Raw genomic sequence first — 19,961 nt, 5'->3', positions numbered from 1 at the left:
TCCAGAATTATTTATATCACTTAAGGATTATTACATAATCAATTTTGTAATGATTTATTTACTAAGTCGTAGACTTACGTTATTAATTTCTTTCCACGTTAAACAACTCGGTGTTTACGGTTTAACAGATTACCAGTAAATAAGAACGAGAAATTCGCTAGGATTAAGATGCCAAACGAATGGCTTGTAGTTGCAAGTTTGGTTGTTTTGAGTTTAGAAATGATATTGGAGAACTCTGAATCTGTAATTGATAATACTTATCTAGATGATTCAAATAAGTAAATTTCATATCATGATTTTCCGCTTTCTGCACTATTTTATAGACAGTTACCGGTTAATTAATCTGGAGAAACGGCCAGTGAATTTCCAAGTTAGATAAATATAATTACTTAATTTTGTGGGCATTATCGTTAAAAGATAGGTATTTTAACACTGCTTTAAGGTTTAAAAGAAAGTTAGTCGTCTTTAAAGTTCACACCTTTTCATAAAAGGGTCAAGTTTATCTATTTAAAAGACTTAACTTTAAACAATTATTAAATTAAAAACAACTAATATACGATTTAATACGTAAAACACAATTTAAACATAAGAAATAAACATATGTTAGGACTAGGTTAAGATTTATACCACAAATGTACGAGCTTTTCAAGCCCCAAGAGCACAACCCTTAAGGGAGGTTCTCTTTCTAGGGCCTAGTATTAGAAAAGTAGCGAAATAAGGGTTTAGGGTTCATCTTAACCCTTTAAATAGACAGTCTTCCACGTGCTTGTGCTGAAAAGGTCAAATTTCAAATACATGTAGATCGTCAGCATTCGATTGTTTTAAAGGAACGATGAATCGTTCTACAAAATCATTGCACCGTTTGATCGTTCTAAAGTAAGGATCGATCGTTATGGCTAAAAATCATAAAGACAAGTGTTTTGAAAACCCTAATTTACCATGTTTACAAACCGAGCTATTTCAACATCTTATATATATAAATATATCAATCGATTATATGCTTCAGATCCCTACAGGCTATTCAAAGCAGCTCAGATTAAACATACTTGAAATTTTGATATGGTATATAATTACTGATATCTATCCATCTCTTCTGCATGGCACTTCTTTACAAGAGGTCCTTCCAAGCATTAAAAATAAACACCTGAAGGCAAAAGCGAAATATGAAGACCAATATTAATTGTATTCGTGACATGATGCGAAAAGAGTTCAATTGTAGGGCAAAGCTCATGAAGGTCAAGCTGGCATACAATTGCCATTCTTCACATCTAAACCAGAAAATAACGATGACCACCTTCCTTAGCATGGTCTGGTTTCAACAATTTCTCGCTTTCCTGACTGAAACAGTAAGCAGGTGCTTGAGTCAATGAATCTTGCAGTTCTGCACCAACCTCGAATGTAATCACGTGTGTAGATATGCCTACAGAATGAATGGCCGGCCACATTAAAACTCAGATTTATAAAATAGTTTGAAGAAGCCAGCAGGTTATATGGTAGCACCAAGACGCCAAACATTAATTTATATCTTCATTGATTGCTAGCAGAAAATTTTCCTCTTGTAGTTAAATTTGGATATTGTGGTTCACCAATAAATATCTATTGAAAATTATTTGTGAAAATTTAAGTTTCCCTCAAATTTCAATATTTCAACTTTTTTTTTTCCTATTTTTTCAATTATCCTTTATCCCAGATTAAAAAGTTATGAATTTTTTGTGTGCTTTATAAACATTTATCTTACTCTTATACTAGATTTGATTTTGGGTACACACATGCTAGTTGTGTCACCCGCCAATAAAAAACACTAGCCGTCACACGCACACGTGTTGCACAGTCACAAAACCGGTTAAGGCCTGGTTTCAACGTGCCATGCACAACGGGTAATCCACCCCAATAACAGTGAATTACACTTTGAGCCAAATAATTATGATAAACCCCAACTATGCTAGATACACTTCTCATTGAGGGGAAGTGGGATGCTTAAAGCTAGATCATCTTGGGGAATAGAGATATGATATGTCGTCATTCTATAACACAACAATTGACTTCTTTCTTTCTTTCTTCTTCTTTTTTTAATTAAACAAAACAACCATGTAAATAGGTTGGGGTCTGATTTTGTGTTTTTTATTTTAAAAAATAAATAAAAAGAAATAACAAAAAAAGTCAATATTGTGTCGATAATTACATCTTTGAGTGACAATATCATTTCTATGGAGAATAACCCAGCATAAACAATATAAAAGATAAGTCCAAGCAAGTTAAAAGGCCAGATTAACCCTAAGCTCAAAACTCATTCTTGGTGCATTCAAATATCTCTTTCAAATAAATATTGACTTAAACATACCCAACTACACGCTCTAATGCTTACATTTTCTTTTTGACAAGTGTAAATATTTGATCCACGATTGGCATTAGAAAAGTGTTCTAACAATATATATATATATATTTTGTTTTTCTAAGAAAGAAATTAAAAATAAAAATAAAAAATAGAAAGAAGTATTTCTGAAGAGAGTAATGCTTGAGATTATGATCACTCTTTTTTCGGATAAAATTCGGATAAATTGATGGTCCCAAGCATTACTCATTTCGAGCATTTATATTTAAATAAAGAGAATTGTAATGAATCAAATGAGAACAATATAAAACTTAATTTGCAACAAAACTAAATAAATTAACCAGCACATGCATACATACCATCATAGAAATCCCACCGAACAGGCCTCCTGGTGAGGACATCCTCGTAGTACCAAATAAAATCCACCTTCTCCCAGACGTGGCATAGGAAGCCATCCGTGAGCATAGTTCCCAGGTAATTAGCTCCATCAAGAAAATCAGGCCGAGGAATGCCCACCTCAAAATACATAATCTCGCATGCCCCGGCTTCCCCCTGTGCGCCGGCTAGCGTATAGTAAAACGACGTGCCGTTGTTCCATTCAACGTCATATAGTAGCTCACCTAGTTGCTTCTGGATTATGTTCACGTTCCGGCCTCTAGTCCAGTCGTACCACAGGTCGGTGATTTGGAGGGTGTGAGAAGAGCTCATGTTCATGTAGAGAAGTGCGTGAAATTGCTCCGGCCACGGCGAGGGAGTTGGGGTGGAAGTGGAACGACGCCATTCAGTTGAAGGACTCACGAAAGGTAGGATCAAAAAGGCCAAGCATAGCAGGTTCAGCTTCATTTCTGCCGGCTCACTCTTGTTAATTAAGTACGTTGTGCCACTTCTCTCTGCTGGGTTTTCAAATAGAAGGGATAAGGTGGATATGGCTCGGCTGAGTGGTTAACAACAAAAGTTTGCTCCTTTTTTTATATTATTATTATTTTTTTTTTTTGGCCTAAATAGAGGAATTTTTAGATACAGACTTCCGGTCCAGATATTACTATTCTTTTTGGAAGGAAATTAATATTACTTAATTCTCATTGGACCAAACTTATAACCGCCACGAAACGGGGGACATTGGAATGGAGGCCCAGCTCAAAACCATGTACAAGGCCCAAAACACAACTTACTTGGAGCACACATTCAGAATAATCATATAAAAAATGCTACAACGTATACTGTAAATTATAAAAAGACAACCCATTAATGGGTGATAGAATTAATGAGAAATTACCTTATCAAGGCACACAACATAAATGGTACTTAGCATATAAAAGGTCAGTAGGACACTAGATTATGTATGTTTTCGTGCCCTAATCTCATCTATTTTCTCATTATCCCTTTTATTCTTTTACGGACTTAAACATTAGAAGGGGTGGTGCTGCTGTTCCCCTTCCACCATGCCACCACTATAACATTTGGTTGTCTTGTAGAAATCCTGGATTGAAGACTAGGCGTAGGCGGTCACTGTTAATTTTTCAGTATTAACACTTCTAATTTTTTTTTGAAAAAATTTATTTTATAGATTAGATGTTTTTGTTTCCAAAACAGCAAAACATATTTTTGTTATAGTAGCTAGGTGCATGGAATCTTGTTTTAAGAACAATCGAGTAATTTTCCCAAATGTTTTAAAAACTATTGAATTTGAAATAATTATTATTAAATTTTAATCTAATGATAATTTTAAAAGTCACGTAAGATTTGAAAGACGGATCCTTTAAGCATAACACTGATCCATTAAGAGTTGGAGTCCATTCATGCCATTTCATGCGCCAGATTCTACTCAATGATAGCAGTAAAGGCCTCTTACAGTACACAGCAATTACCTAAAGACAAAAGGTATCCCGTAGCTCAATACATACAAAGCGGATAAATATTCATTGCAATTATCCGCCCGAATTGCTAGCAATTTGGGCAAATAATGTGAGACTTCATATGAACCCATTGGCCCGCCGAGGAAGGACAAAGATCAACAGGTCCACATGCACTTTCCATCATGCAGAAATTATGAGAATAATTTCGATTAGATTATTTCCCTTATCTCTATTATGTATTATTCCCTAAGAAAAGAGAGAAAAACTAGTAGTCCAGTGCTGTGCTGCATGCTGTTTTCTACAATGCAGATTGGAAAATCATCTCCGCGAGTTCCTGCAACATTGCACAAAAGCCCTCTGTCAAAATCTAATTGACAGTAGCATGCACATGAAATAAAATATCCATGCAAAAAAGAAAAAAAAAGAAAAGAAGATGACTAAAAAGAAGAAAAGTCAAGATGGTTTCCTACCATGCTTCTTTACGCTAGATGTTACTATCGATTTATGACAGAAGTAAATACATTGATTACATTCATGCTTCTCTCCAATTTTCATTGCTAAGCTATATCAGGTATTAGTCTTTATTATGTTTAATCTTGATGCATGTGACAGTTGTAAGGTGAAGAGGGCCCTGAAAGCTTTGAAATAATAGTTGCTAGCAGCTGTCCAATTACCTGCTTAGCCGAAGGAACTTTGGGCTCTCCCCATTCCAAGGCTATCTTCTCAAGCATGTCAAAATCAACCTTACCAGCCTAGTGAAAGATGGAACCATGCATTAGCCCTGAAGGAATTTGAAAAAGAAGGGGGTGTGTGGAGGAAATGAGAGCATATTACCTCTATTTGAGCCCCAAGTTCTGTGTCAAAGCTCTCATATCGCTTGCGAACAAGCTCCGCTAAAGAACCATTCTTTGTGTTATGAAAGAAAACCATTCAGTCTCATTATTAGGAGAAAGAAAAGAAACTTTCTAATAAAGTTATTAGAAGCAGCCAACCCATAAAAAGAAATAGAAGCAACATTAGTTTATCACCTCAATCAGCTTGGCAACATTGCGAAGTCCACGAGCCAGGGTATCCATTCCAGAAATATGAGCAATGAACAAATCTTCAACATCTGTACTCTCTCTTCGTCTAAATAACAATAAGTGAAGAAAATGATTTAAACCAAGTAAAATGCAATTCATTCATCCATCATGAAAACACATAGGACTCATGTGACCATAAGCACACATTTAAGAAAATGGGAAGGAAAGAAATGACTAACAATTTTGCATCAAAGTTGAATCCTCCTGGTGCTAATCCACCCTGTGATAGGAGCAAGTAACAACGATGAAGAAATTGCATTTTTGATCACCACAATTTGACTCTTCTAATGACAAATTAATGATAAAATATTTATCACATACATTTCTGACCACGCTGAGCATAACAAGAGTTGCCTCTCCAATATCTGTGAGAAACTGATCTGTATCCCAACCTGTAGCAAAATGACAACAGTTCCAAATTAAAACTCCCAGTTGGTACAATATTGATGTGAAGTCTATGGATCAAAAATAAAAGTACAAAACTTAAGAGAAGTTCTAGGTTTATAACTATCCAATACCAATCTGAGGGTCGCCAGTGTTTGCATCAATATTTCCTAGCAGACCATTGAGTCTTGCAGTTTCAAGCTCATGATGACAGCTGTGCAATGTACAGAAGTATTACAGGTTTGCAGAAGTTCACACCTTTATTTGTGCTTGTTAATCCAATGGAAAAGTTACAAGCTTACTTAAAAAGTGCCTAACATACAAAATATGACATACCTGTGACCGGATAGAGTGGCATGATTGCACTCAATGTTCAGTTTAAATTCTCCTACAAGAAACAGGATAATGAGGTCATGAATTTGCTATAGTTGATCAATTAATGTTGTATACGACTCACTTTGGACTTCCATCTCAAAATTCAATGTTAGCAAGGACTGCAGATTATGCAATCTCAACCACTTTTAAGATCATGAAAATACTGATTAAGATAATAACATTATAGAAGTAACTTATCTGACATTAGGAAGTAGTGTGTTATCATTAGAAAAAAAGAGAAAAATCAAAATTAGAAGACTATGAATAGTGAACTTTAAATTACCTATAAGACCATATTTTCGCAGGAAATTAGCTGCTGTTGCAGCATCCCAGTCATACCTGACAATAGATTCACCACATTAAAGCATAAAGGAGAATGCGACGAATATAATAATTAAACAGATAAGTTAAGAAGAATACTGATGTTTGGTAGGTTCTTGAGGCTTGGGTTCAATGAGCAGTGTCCCTGAATAGGGCAACAAGAAGAAGAAAAAAAAGTTGCTTATAGAATTATGGCATAGCCACAAACACAAACATGTTAAAGAAAAATTCAAAAGCACTCAATTAAAAAACAAACTACTCATATTAGCTGCCCCAACATATGATAAAAAATGTATTCTAATCTTTACAGGTTTCACTCTTTTATAATCATATAATCACACAACTGGTCTAGTATGGAACATTGTAATAAATTAAATAGAAGGGTACCCTTGAATCCAATCTTCTTCTTGTAAGCAACAGCAGCCTCAAAGAACCTTGCCTGTGAGTAGATAAATGATAATAAGAGAAGAAGCATCACAATTAAAACCATGAACAAAGACCATAAAAAGAGATTACATGAACATTGTAAAGACCCTTGGTGTCTTGGAAGGGCACAAAATTATAAAAAGCTAAAACCAAGACACATGTAAGTCAAACGTTTGTAAAGTGCATCAAAACTAAACGCACCATATGATCCAGCTCTCGTCCCATATCTGTGTTCAAGAGAGTCTGATAACCCTCACGGCCACCCCAAAACACATAATTCTCTCCACCTAAATAATGTGTGACCTGGAGAATGTGTCAACCAGCAGACTTAAAATGTTGTAAAAATAAAAATAAAAATTCAAGCATAAGTTACATGCACACAACCAGATTTCTGTACTGAACATTGCATGCATATACCCACCTCCATGGCTTTCTTGACTTGAGCCGCAGCATATGCATATACACCTAATTCAGAGCTGTAAAACAAATGTTACAGAAGCATTAGTCCACAAAAGACAGAGCACACTTAGCTTAGCAAACACATGGTATGCATAAATTACCTAGTAGCACCACCATGCATATAGCGGGGATGCATAAACAGCTGAGCTGTACCCCACAAAGGACGGATCTTGCTTCCCTGAAGCATAACATAGTAGAGGCATTTAAGTGAGGCAGACTATTAGACTAGATAAATCTTTATCATCTGATAAAGATTAATCTATCCAAATTCAAACTTTAGATTAGTTCTAGTTTATCTCCACCATCTCAGCAGTCACCCATAAGCAAGTTGTATAGCTTTAGGTTTCTATCTCTTTGCTATATCTTTGATAAGCTTCACTCTTGTACAGTCCTACTAAAGGACTAAATCTATTATTGCTATATAAGAACATCACTGCCATGCGGTTTATGTAGGCAGAAACATCAAACAACTATAAATCCTATATGGTATCAGAGCCTCCCAAGACAAACGTCTATGTCCACTCCCATCTCAGAAACCGAGTCTACCCAAACAGCACCTCCTGTTTCAACCCCAATTCCTATTTCCTCTATCTCTTCTGCAACCCCAATAGCACTTCAAAATGTGCATCATCATGTCTATACCGACTTCTTATGTGCAATAGCTACATAAAAAAGGTTTTGCTGTAAGGTTTTGCTGTATAACATGAATAGAGGTCTAAGTTGACCTCCAAGGAAAGTAATAGGCTCTTGCCCAAATGGGCCCAAGATAAAACTATATAGGTCATCAAAGATTTGGTATGCTTGGCCTCCTTTTCAGGAGTGCAATAAAAGTGCCCCGTTGTTTAAAACCACTAGTAACGTTAGTCAGATGACAGAACATCCCTGCAAATTCTTCATCATCTAGACTCTCATCCTGCTGTAAAAAAAGTATTCTTTATATTGGTTCTAGTGATTAGGGAAAAATGGGAGGTATGTGTTTAAGCCCATGTAACGAAATTCTTATTTACACCTAAAGAATAAATAATTAACGAAATTCTTGTTTAAGCCCATGATACTTCCTTTAATGCATATGATTAAATAATTAAGGGTTTTACTTGGTCAATGAGTAAATGCACTCAAATTATCAAATGAAGAAAAAGGTAGTCTGGATACATTTTGAGCCTCAGAGCGTCAGGAGGCTCTTCATCCTCACTTAGACCCAGGAATTATGTATGTATGGTGTGATTTACATCATAGTTATTGACATGACCATTTGCCAGTTCATCCATATAAATTACCTGAAGCTCCTTAGCAAGGGCCACTACTGCATCCAAGTTTGCATTACTTTCCTGTGACAAAGATAACAATGCCAAATGACTGGTTTTGTAGGAGGTTAATTAACTATGTAGACAAAACAGTTTAAGTTATCAAGGAAAAAAAATGCAAAATTGCCACAACAGCTGCTTCTGAGTCCATGCATTGAATTCAGTAAATTAATAATACTTCTTCCTCTGATTATTCATCACAATCAGAAGAAGATAACGGAGCAGAATTATGTTTGTTGTAAAAATCAAGATATTTGTAACAATGACCTTAAAGAAGACTCACCTCCAGGGTTTTTCCATCAGGGGCAATATCCCTGTCATGGAAGCACCACCAATCGACCCCAATCTTGTTTATGAACTCAAAATTGGCTTTCACTGTTTTGCGCATAAAAAGATAAAAACTCATATTACTTCCACTTGTACACTTATCAATGCCAAAGTTCAGAAAATTGGACTAATAGAACTAGTCTTACTTCTTCTCTTGGCCATAGCCAATGAATTTGTACCATCTTCCCAAGGCCAATACTTTGTAGCTGCACCAAATGGGTCGCCACCAGTCCCACGAAATGTGTGCCAAAATGCAACGCTAAATCTCATCCAATCCTGTTGACATACAAACTTTTTGTAAGAAACTGCTTGAAAAGGTTAAATGATATTAAGAATTAAAACTGACCTTCATTTTCTTCCCAAGAATCTCTTCCTCTGCATTGTACCATTTAAATGCAAGATGATTCTTGCTAGAAGGGCCCTGAAAAGACAAAAGAAAATTTTAATACGAATATTTAAGTATCACAGTCATGAAATTGTATTATATCCATAATAGATATGTTTTAGGCGCAATTAATTAACAACTAATAAAGAGACATGGTAAACTTTTCCCAAAGCGTAGAGTGAGGTAGTCACTGAGATAAGAAAATTTTCCTAAATCTATATTCTAGGAGAAACAGATGAAGTGAGAGGAAAAAAGAAGCAGTTGTGCAGAAAATGAAACATATTTTTATGGGACAGATGGGTAAGAACAATCCCCACCTCATACTTAATCTTTGGAATCCCAGGAAAGAATTCCCCTTCCCATTCACCTGAATCACTGCATTCCTTACCAAGGTCAGCAGGGCATGTTGGTGGATTAGCAATCTGCATGAAATATGAACCAACCCAAAATTAAGAGAAGAAGATTCAGTTGGATATCATTTGGAAATAACTACAAAAATGAAGAAATTCTTTACCACTCCAAAGGAAATCACATTCAAACAAAGAAGAAGCAACAAAATCTTCCCAGCCTTCATTTTCATAGTCTCACGCAAACACCTCTGCAAACATGAAACAAACACCCATAAACAAATTAACACAGAGAACCTCACCCACACACCAACACTCAAATAAAGGAAGAATTCTGGGGAAGAGCCATGATCAACACAGCATATAAAAACATGGGTTGTCATTAAAATCGACCATCAAGCACCAAACTCGACAGCAAGAAAATATTAGCACTAAAAGCTTCACAAAAGAATCATTCTAATCAAACAAAAAAACCTACAAGAGACAATAAAATTGGATAGAGAAAGAGAGAAAAGAATTACAGATTGCAAATGGCTGTCTTGCTCTGCTGCAATTGCAATAGGAACAAGCAACTCCCTCAGTCACCCCTAGACTATGCCTGTGTACATTTCTCTATATATATTAATATATACACACAGTTTAATTGACTAATTAATTATGGATGAGGATTAGTTCGTAATGTCATGCCAACGTGTCGTACTGTACTGGATTTGTCGATTTTACCTTTTTGCCGGAGTTGTTTTCTAAGGGGGTAGGGGCTTAAGTGTCATTTGGAGTACAAATTGCCTATAACTTCGAAGAAAAATCGGGAAGGGATATGTCAAAAAACAAAGGAAACAAAAATGTCATCGGATAAAGGGACAGTTTGAGGTACATTGATGGGTCTCACCACTAGAAGATCATTGGACGATAGTGGCTAAAAAGAGGTTGCTTTTGACTTTTTCTATTTGATGACGTGGCATTAGTTTAATTTGATATTTGGATTGAGGTCTGAGTCAGCTATGACACTAACGAAGTTGCAAACAGAGAATGAATTGGTCCTCTAATTAGACTCGGTCATCTTGGTTTGTTAGTACTATATTACTTACTGTTTCTTTTATTTTATTTAAGATAAATATGAATCAATAATGAGCATGTTGCTCTTCCAAAAACATTATCACGAATACAAGGTAAAATTTCTTTTATCCAAATCTCATCAATGACTTATTTAATTATTGGTTTGGATAAACGATGTGCAGTATGCATTTTTATTAATAAGGATTTGATTCCTATACAACACCATCATAACATCTGCACAACACTCCCTCACATGAGAGTGGGCCCCACACACTGGACCCCACCTCCATATGAGGGGTTGTTGTGCAGTTGTTGTGGTGGTGTTGTAAATCTATCATTTTTCTTATTAATATGGACAATATGCCAGTTGTGCATAAAGGGATTTGATTCATACACAACACCATCACAACAATCACACAACAACCCTTCACATGAGGGTGGATCCCAATATGTGGGGTCCACCATCATGTGAGAGGTTGTTGTGTGATTGTTGTGTTGGTGTTGTAAATTTAACATTTTCCGTGCATAAAATCAAGCATCCCACATGTGTCCTCTACTAGCTGTTTGTATCTGCTCCAAATCCGTCATGTGATTTCACCTACTCGGAGCGCGTTTTCTTCCATAATAATCTAATGCAACCCCAAATCTCTGCAAAATTCAACTGCATAAAATGTAGCTAAAGCCTTTGCCACTACCCATTCTAAATTTCTCAATCTTGTTAATCTTTTAGTTGCAGTCACTTAACCTTCAAAGGCCCACAATGCCTGTACGCTGTGCCCATTTGTTGGTACCAATATCTATAACTGCAGCCCAATTTACTTTTTGGATGAACAGTATCGCATTTATTCAACATCTCCTCTACAACATGCAGGAAATCAGATCCACAATGAAAGCTTTTTTGAAATTTTTTTTCTCACAAGCTCCTCTGACATCCATAGCTAAAGAGGTAATTGGACTATGATTGCTATTCAAATAGAGCAACGTTATTTAATAAGTTCTTATACGACTGTCATACAACTGAAATGACGTGTCAGTGAAAATTAGTTTTTATATCAGCATTTGAAAAAAAAAAATGGCTAATTTTGTAATGGCAAAGAGAAAAACGCTAGCCACATCTACACTATCACCTAAAAGGACTAGTCAATTTTGAATTTCCCTAAAATTCTTTATAAAGCCTAATTTCACCTAATAACTATGTAATGTTAGACTTAGCACTTATGACTATCTTTATAAACCACTCACTCTATGTAGAATACTCATCTTCCCAATATGGGACAGGGGTGTTACAAATTTTCACTCACACGTCATCCCAATTGTATAACAGTTATATAATAGTCTACTAAATTGCATTATTCTTCAAAATATTAGCTAGGAAAACTACACTTTACCCCCCCCCCCCCCAATGTTTAACCCAAATTGCAGTCTTATCTCCAAAGTGAAAATTTTTTGCAATGCACCCTAATCAAGGTTTTAAAATTTGCAATGTAGCCAATTTTTTCAAAAATATCCCTAGAAAAAAAAATTTATCCTTAAAAAAATCAATTTAAAAAGAAAAAAAAAATTGGTGGTGGCGAACCACCCCCAAATGCTCCATGGGATGGCTTCGGCCACCTCCAATTTTTTTTAAGAGATATTTTCGGAAGAATTGGTTACAGTGCAAAATTGAGAAACTTGGTTGGGGTGCATTGCAAGTTTTTTTTTTCACTTTGGAGGCAAGATTGCAATTTGGCTAAAACTTTGAAGGGATAAATTGTAGTTTTCCCTATTAGCTAATTGTTTGGTGATGTGGCATGATTTCTCAAGGCAATAAGTGGAAAAGACTAGCCCCCCCCCCCCAAAAAAAAATCCATTTTTAGCCTATATGCATGCCAATAACAAAGCCACCAACGGTTTTTAATCATTTTGTATATATTTTATCTTTTTCATGGGTTAATTCAATCTTTATGTTTCTTTTTTTCTTACCAAGTTACTATTTATGTATTCACATGCAAGTAATGTTTTTTGGATTTTTTTTTAATGACGGGTAACCTCTCAAGGCAGGGTCACTTCGTGTATCAACCCCTGAAGGGCAAATCCCAGACCCATGCAAAGCACTCCTTACACAAATCGGGTATGACTCAACTAGAATATGACATTCAATGGTATCAGTGTGATTAATTTATGCCAAAAAAAAATACTATAGAGACTTGTGGTTTCACCCTCTAAGATTTAAAATGTATCAAATCACTTTTTAATGTATACACCATTATCAATGAGCAATGACACGTAAGTTGATGGCTACATTTTGTTCAATAATATTTTGACATGCGTACATGTGATTGAGTCAACATCAATTATTTTCACCATATCATTTAGAAAATGCCAAAATCAAGAAAAAAAGAAAAAAGAAAAATGTTTGGGAATGGCCGAATCCCTCTCAAAGGCTATTAGGGTGTTATACCACCCTTAAAGCTAAGTTGGGGGGTGGTCACCTATGTAACATCCCGCATAATTAACATTAATATTTTAGTTGGATTTGAATGATTGTCCTCGAATGATCAAAGTTTTTAACGAACATTCGAAATTATCCACAGTTTTATTTTTTATTTTTTATTTTTTTACCTCTTTAAAAGTCCTAGTTGTGTGGGTTGTCCTACATTTAAAGGTGCGATCTCATACCCATTTGGCCCCACTTCGAAACCCTAGACTTAGGAGAGAGAGAGAGAGAGAGAGAGAGAGAGAGAGAGAGGCCTTCATCCCTCAAAGCTTAGAGACCTTTTATCTTGAGGTAAAAGTTTAATCTAGACCTTTAGTCTTTCATTTTCAAACATGCTTTTACTATTTAATGTTGTATTTATTTATACTTAGCTATTTTCTTAAATATCAAGAACTAATTTTCATGATCTATCTTGAAGAAGTTGGTTTTTGTATATAAAGGCATGAGATTTAAAATGAGTTTCGTTTTGTGATAATACAATAGCTAGATAACAATGATGCATTGTTTTATAACTCTTTTGCATAACATTTTGACAATGGGATGAAACAATCCCTGCTATAATCCTCTTAGTATTCATCGACCTCAAAATCTGTAAAAGAGTCTATTATTAGTCTCTTGTCTAAACTAAAATACTCCTAAAACCTAAATTGAATGAAATATGCTTTCTTCTTGACCATTGAGCGCTTGTTGGAGCCTTCGATCGAGCGATACTTGGACCAATCATTTGAAAATCTCACAGATTCCTATTTTCTAAAATTATCCTTTTTTCTTCCATTCTAACACTATCTAAAAACCTAGTTATGACCTCTAGCATTGTCCTAAGCATAATCTGACCTCCATACATGTTAAATTTTATCCAACTTTGTCAAATATACAACCCATTATTAAATTTATCATTAAACAGTTGGGATTGGTGTCCAAAACTCCAATTGCATTGATGTTGCTTTTCTATAATTGTATATCATTGCACATATATATTATTGTGATTAAAGGGTCGTGTGATATTGTCATAGACCTATTTAAAGCTAATTGTATTTTGCCCTTTAGGTCCCACTTTGAGCTGATGTAAATTGATCATATAGTATGTGCCTTGGTTATATATTTCTTTATTTGGATTGTTTTATTTGATAACACATGAGCCAAAGAAATTTGATTCTTATGTGGCTCATTACTTAGAAATGATTGGGTTCAAGAATTAATTTTCTATGAGCTTAAGCAATTAAAGAGCTATGGGTTTAGGAATTAATTTCTCATGGGCTTAAGCATTTAAGAGCTATGGGCTCTTTGAATTAACACTACAAAAAATTTGGCAATTCTGGACGGTTTGAATTAACACTACTAAAACCGTCCAGGACAATGCGTCGCTAATTAGGGTTCGGGGCCCAAACCATCCGGAACCATTTTTGGACGGTTTGGGTAAACCGTCCGTAATAAATTACAAACGGTTTGGACCCAAACCGTCCGCAACTGGTTTTGGATGGTTTGAGCCCAAATCGTCCAGAATTTTTAGTGGATGGTTTGGGTCCAAACCGTCCATAATTTTCTAGACAGTGTGTGGACCCAAACCGTCTGGAAATGATCTGGACAAAAAAAAATTTTGGACGGTTTGGTTTTTTTTTTTTTTTTTTTTTTAATATAAATTTAATTAATACAAAATTCCTTAATACAAATCCTGCAACATCATCCATATCCAAATCCATTTCCAAATCCAAATTCATTTCCAAATCCAACATCCAAATCCAAATTAAATGGTACCAACAACAAATTGTGCATATCCAAATTCAATTTTCACAACAACAGTCTACGTACTAGCTTACATATCATAAATTAAGATCAATTACAAGGACAACAGAATTCAAGTCCAAATACATAATTAAAACCCAAAAAATTTGATACCTAAAATTTGGCAAGGACAACAACTAGACATCACCTTCTTGGTTGTTTTCCATTGATGGTAGTTTCCCCGCCATAATCATGGCTACCATACGTTTGACACTTGCCAACTCTTCCTGTTGCGCTGCATATTTGGTGTTTTGCTCTTCGCACAAATTCCTCAAACGTTCCACCTCAGCAGCCATCTTTATTTCCCTGGGAGTAGGCGCAGTAGATATTGATCCTTGGTCGAAGGAATAAAAGGAGGATTTACTGGAAGTCGGCCCTAGCCCCACCCCGCATATACGGCTGGAATGTTCCCACCCTAGCACTTGTGCGCACGCATCGTTGTGCGACCAATATACCGACCCCTGTGAACTTTCTCGTTCTGAAGGCGACTGATTTTCGATAATTGCCCTTATCTTTGCCTGCACAAAACATACAAATGAAAACTTGAATCTTTTCTCAAGTGGACAAAAGGTTAAAAAAAAAAAGAAAAAAAAAAACTTGAACCTACAAATAATATTTACGTATTTTTCACATACTTACCATAGCTTCCCCAGCCGTTGCATTCACAGGGTTCCCATCTTTCTTGGTATGCGAGACAATGAACATATCGTCTCGGTTCGAAGTTTCACTTGTGTCTTCGTCCTGCAATATCATTAACATTATCAATTATAAGCTTATTATCTTACTATAGTACTTACGAGCCATGAACGTTTTTCTATTATACGTACCATTTCTTGTGCAACCTGTGCGATGCTCTTCGATCCCAGAGTGTGAAGAAATGCATTGCAGCTACGGCTCATCTTGGCCTTCAATGAATTCGCCTATAAAATTTGTAATGTTAATATGGGGATTCTTAACAAAATAAATAAATAAAAATACCTTATCAGCCGAAGACAACCACCTATCAACTTGCATTTGAAAGTCTTCTGAATCAAAAATTTGCGCTGTCACCGCCCTACTAACCACAGATTCTACGGCATCTGTTTCTTTCAAATTCATACTTTTCTTGACCTCGTGCCTGAACTGCCTTCTTTTTGTTGTGAGGTCCACCAACGTTAGCCTTTTTATGTTTGCAATATCGTGAACAGGCTCCATATAGAATTTTTTCTAAACACAAAATGAGAGGGTATAACTTAATTGGAAATGTAAGACTACAAAACTATAAATACATTTGCTAATTTTGAATTATAATAAATATGGTTGATGATGACATAAATATTGTTTTGGTATGCATAGGTTAGAGTTCCATATACAATTTTTTCGCAATCCAAAATGAAATCTCATAGAATTTTTTCATACCGTTAGGGCGAGCCATATGTCTTCCTTTCCTTCTAGTGGTAACTTCCTCCAGTTACCATGCAACTAGGTAAAAGGACCATTTCTTACAATCTTCCCACAGATTCTTCTAAATTTCTCACTACCCGGGCCAGTTGGTTGGTATGCGGCATTGAATTGGATCACTATCCTTTCCCCATCAGGTATGTGCCATATGTCCTTAGGACTACCAACAGTCCTAGCATTCCTTCTACCCTGTTCATCTGCATCTCATAGAATGGATTACGTTACACTTGATTGTTACTAAATTAGTAGAAGATTATCAAAGTAACTGACTATTATCAAACATAAAATAATTCATACCTATTGTGTAAACTTTCCCACCCGGTAACATACGTGGCACCCGGGAAGTACCGCTATGATGTGAAGTCTCAGGCCTTGATTGTGCTGATGATCCAAATTCCATATCAGGGCCTACACATTGCTGAGAATCTACACCATCTTGTGCCTCGTTAGGGTCTTGTTTTGTATCATTCGTCCTTACAACCGCTGGCTCATGTAGTACATGCTGAGAATCTACGCCCCCTTGTGTCTCGTTAGGGTCCTGTGTTGTATCGTCTGACCCTACAACCGGTGGCTCATGTAGTACATGCTGAGAATTTGCAACCCCTTGTGTCTTGTTAGGGTCCTGTGTCGTATCGTCTGACCCTACAACCTGTCGCTCAACCGGTGTGCGGTCTACAGGCGTCCAAAAATCCTTTACCAGTTGCGACGTCTTTCATTTAGGGGCCATGTGTACCTGCAAACACATTGAAATTGGTCAGATTTAATTGTAAATTAAATATACAATATGCATTTACAGAAAAGACACTTTAAAAAATAAAAAGTGGGATGACTATAAGTAAATCATTCTAAAAACCATATATTTGAATACTCTTTAATAGTTTAACCATGTTTCTACATACAATTATTATTGTCAATAATTTATTGACTTCTTAAACAAACCAAGTGTGTGTGTGTTTGTGTGCAAACAAATATCTTAAATGCGGAATTTAAATGAGACAAGATATTTGTTACGAAGTGAAAACTCTATGAAGAGATAAAACCACTCCGGGGCAGCCAAACCCAGGAAATCTACTATCCAAAAACAAAGCTAGTTACAAGACACTCGTACTCACATAACCCTATGCAGTAGTCATACCTTTAACTCTGACATGTAGCCCAACACGAACGCTTCCCAACCAGATCTTCCACCTGAAAGGGTTTTTGATGGATTCCTCTACCCAGGGCCGACCCCTAAGATAGACTTCACACGAATACTTGAGCACACACTGGCAACGGCTTGAGAGCTAGCAGATCTTCGATTCTCCCTAAACACCCTCTCAAAGCACTATGGAATTCACTGTCTAATTCTGTACAAAACACAGACCTAGAGCCCCCTATTTATAGGCTTCAAGAGACCTTAAAAATTGCTGAGATTCGGGCTCTGTCTGTCGAGCGTCCGGACGGAAGTTTGCCACATCCGGACGAATTTCTGCGATATCCTTCAGAAACAGCGCAATTCTATCCTTATCAGGTTTGCGTCTGAACGTCTTGACCGAGCGTCTGGACGGTCTTCGTTTAAATCCTTTCCGTGTTCGAACGGAAATATGGAGTTGTCTGAATTACTGGATATCATCCGGACGTGTTACCGAGTCGTCCGGATGGTCTGCAAATACTGGACATCGTTAGGACGTGTTGCCGAGTCGTCCGAACAGATTGCAGAGACTTCCTAAATAGTGTCGACTTTTGAAATACAACTCCTTGTTGAATATTGGTTGACCTAGCGTCCGGACGGTGTTGCTCTGTCGTCCGGACATCTTCAACGTTTATCTATAAGACACTGTAGGGCATCCGGACGCCTTCAAAGGCCCGTCCAGACGGTTGCACAGGAATCGGCTAGTTTGTCTTGGTTTTTGCAATGGACTCTTCATGGATATCTTATAAAAGCTTGTGAACAGTAGATGTCTAAAGATTCTGATTTGAAAACCGTTTGTCCGAATACATGAAGATTGAAAAGCCGACTGTCCTGTTAAAACGCAACCATTACATAAAGTGTTTTTGTTTCACCCAGAATGTAGCCAATAAAAATACTAACAAACTCCCCCTTTGGCCATTCTGAGACAAAAACACTTGACAGGATTGGAAATACATTTCCGGTCTAAATACCAACAACAAAACAAAATACTCCCCCCTTTTTGTCACACAATGACAAAGGCTAAACATAGTATTAATAAACCATAAGTGTTTAATAATTGACAAAAAGTAAGCACAAATGTAAAATTGTTCAAAAACCAAAATAAGAACAATACATAAATAAAACTCAATCATCATCATCATTCTGCTTGGGATGATGATATTTGAGACACTCTCTGATGTCGATCTGGCTCTGCTTGACACGCTCCCCTATAAGATTGACTTCCCGCTGAAGAGCTGACATGGAAGTCATAAGCTGTGCAAAAGCAGCCTCAATGTCAAAGGTGGGAGGCACAACCGGTGATGATAATGATGCAGCTGCTTTGGGAAGATCGGGGGGAAGCTGAGGAACAACACCTTGAGCCTCATGCCGCAATTGGGCATTGGACTTCATGAGAATCTGGATGCCAAGGGGATTTAGGATCCATGAGCGGGGCTCAGAGTCTGAAATATCTGTCACGACCTGCAGACAGATTTAAGTGATCAAACACCTAAAAGAGAGACTCGTGTTCTTCTCATCTCAAACCTCGAGCATGGTGTGCAAGATGTGCTTGCACAAGCAGAAAGAAGTCCGCATCACGATTGCATAAAGAAGGTTGGCCTTCTTGAGAGTCAGCTCACTTCGACGAGCTTGAGGCCAAATGTTTGTCACCACAATTTTTGCTAAAAACTGGTGCGTAGGAGAAAAAGCACCAATGTTGATCTGAGAATGGGATTTGTCCTCACGCTATGGCCGCGTCCCAAAGAAGTCATGAAGAAAATCAATGCTGGGAGCCTCATCAGGAAACGGAGCTCCAGGGACCAGCAGAACAGGGACCCCGATCACAGACCTGATAAGCTGGGGGTCTATCAGAATAGTCTGGCCTCTAACCATAGTCTGCATGATCAATCCATGATCATCATCCTGAGTGACGATCATATGGCCATAAAATTCCCGCACTAGTCTGGGAAAAGCCTGGCAGGCACAATTGTAAAGGTACTCCCAGTTGTTCTCCAGGAGCACCTGAGTAATAGGAAGTAGAACAAGGTCTCTCAGATCTGTGTGGAGAAGATTCCGCTCAGATAGGACCTGTCGTGATTGAATACGGTGCAATCAGTCAGCAACTGATTCTTCAATTCTTTGTCTGACTTGGGGAGGAGAACCGTCGAAAGACATAATTTCTGAACAACAAAACAAAAAAAATTACAGATACAAATCCATGAGAGCATTAATTCCTTTTAGTCCAAAAAAAAATTGGGCATTATAACGGCTGTAAAATGGACTATCCAAAAATTCACAACATCAAGAAAACACAACCCAAACATTATGGAGAACATAATCTCAACCCAACTAATAGCATATTTTGAGGAATAATACATATTAAACTCAAAATAGTAGAAACCTAAAAACAACCTATTTTAAGCATAGAAAAGTTAAAATAAATTAGTAAAAGAGTACAA

General features: G+C 36.7%; 3 protein-coding genes across 3 annotated transcripts; all 3 read right to left on the bottom strand.

The window, feature by feature from the left end:
- Positions 1-1,043: 1,043 nt before the first annotated feature.
- On the bottom strand, positions 1,044-3,306 carry LOC133871200 (uncharacterized protein At4g14100-like). Its single transcript, XM_062308592.1, has 2 exons — positions 2,692-3,306; positions 1,044-1,420 (listed from the first exon to the last, which is right to left on the bottom strand). Exons 1-2 carry the CDS (start codon positions 3,173-3,175, stop codon positions 1,269-1,271), a joined length of 636 nt encoding a protein of 211 aa, XP_062164576.1. The 5' UTR covers positions 3,176-3,306; the 3' UTR covers positions 1,044-1,268.
- A 784-nt stretch (positions 3,307-4,090) lies between these two features.
- Positions 4,091-10,256, bottom strand: LOC133871018 (xylose isomerase). The gene is made up of 21 exons (XM_062308353.1): positions 10,120-10,256; positions 9,766-9,849; positions 9,569-9,673; positions 9,213-9,287; positions 9,013-9,142; positions 8,823-8,914; positions 8,513-8,563; positions 7,337-7,413; positions 7,198-7,252; positions 6,978-7,079; positions 6,738-6,789; positions 6,450-6,495; positions 6,313-6,368; positions 5,991-6,042; positions 5,789-5,868; positions 5,592-5,662; positions 5,450-5,490; positions 5,217-5,316; positions 5,023-5,094; positions 4,863-4,940; positions 4,091-4,522 (listed from the first exon to the last, which is right to left on the bottom strand). Exons 2-21 carry the CDS (start codon positions 9,829-9,831, stop codon positions 4,487-4,489), a joined length of 1,437 nt encoding a protein of 478 aa, XP_062164337.1. The 5' UTR covers positions 9,832-9,849; positions 10,120-10,256; the 3' UTR covers positions 4,091-4,486.
- Positions 10,257-15,049: 4,793 nt separating this feature from the next.
- On the bottom strand, positions 15,050-16,752 carry LOC133871603 (uncharacterized). Its single transcript, XM_062309030.1, has 6 exons — positions 16,650-16,752; positions 16,398-16,549; positions 15,891-16,118; positions 15,740-15,832; positions 15,552-15,653; positions 15,050-15,430 (listed from the first exon to the last, which is right to left on the bottom strand). The coding sequence occupies exons 1-6, from the start codon at positions 16,750-16,752 to the stop codon at positions 15,050-15,052; spliced, it is 1,059 nt and encodes a 352-aa protein (XP_062165014.1).
- Between the last annotated feature and the right edge of the window lie 3,209 nt (positions 16,753-19,961).

Source organism: Alnus glutinosa, chromosome 6 (assembly GCF_958979055.1).
Source record: "Alnus glutinosa chromosome 6, dhAlnGlut1.1, whole genome shotgun sequence".
NCBI classification, from domain to species: Eukaryota; Viridiplantae; Streptophyta; class Magnoliopsida; order Fagales; family Betulaceae; genus Alnus; species Alnus glutinosa.
Note: the sequence above shows the minus strand (reverse complement) of the source record. Positions and strands in the feature narration are given on the sequence as shown.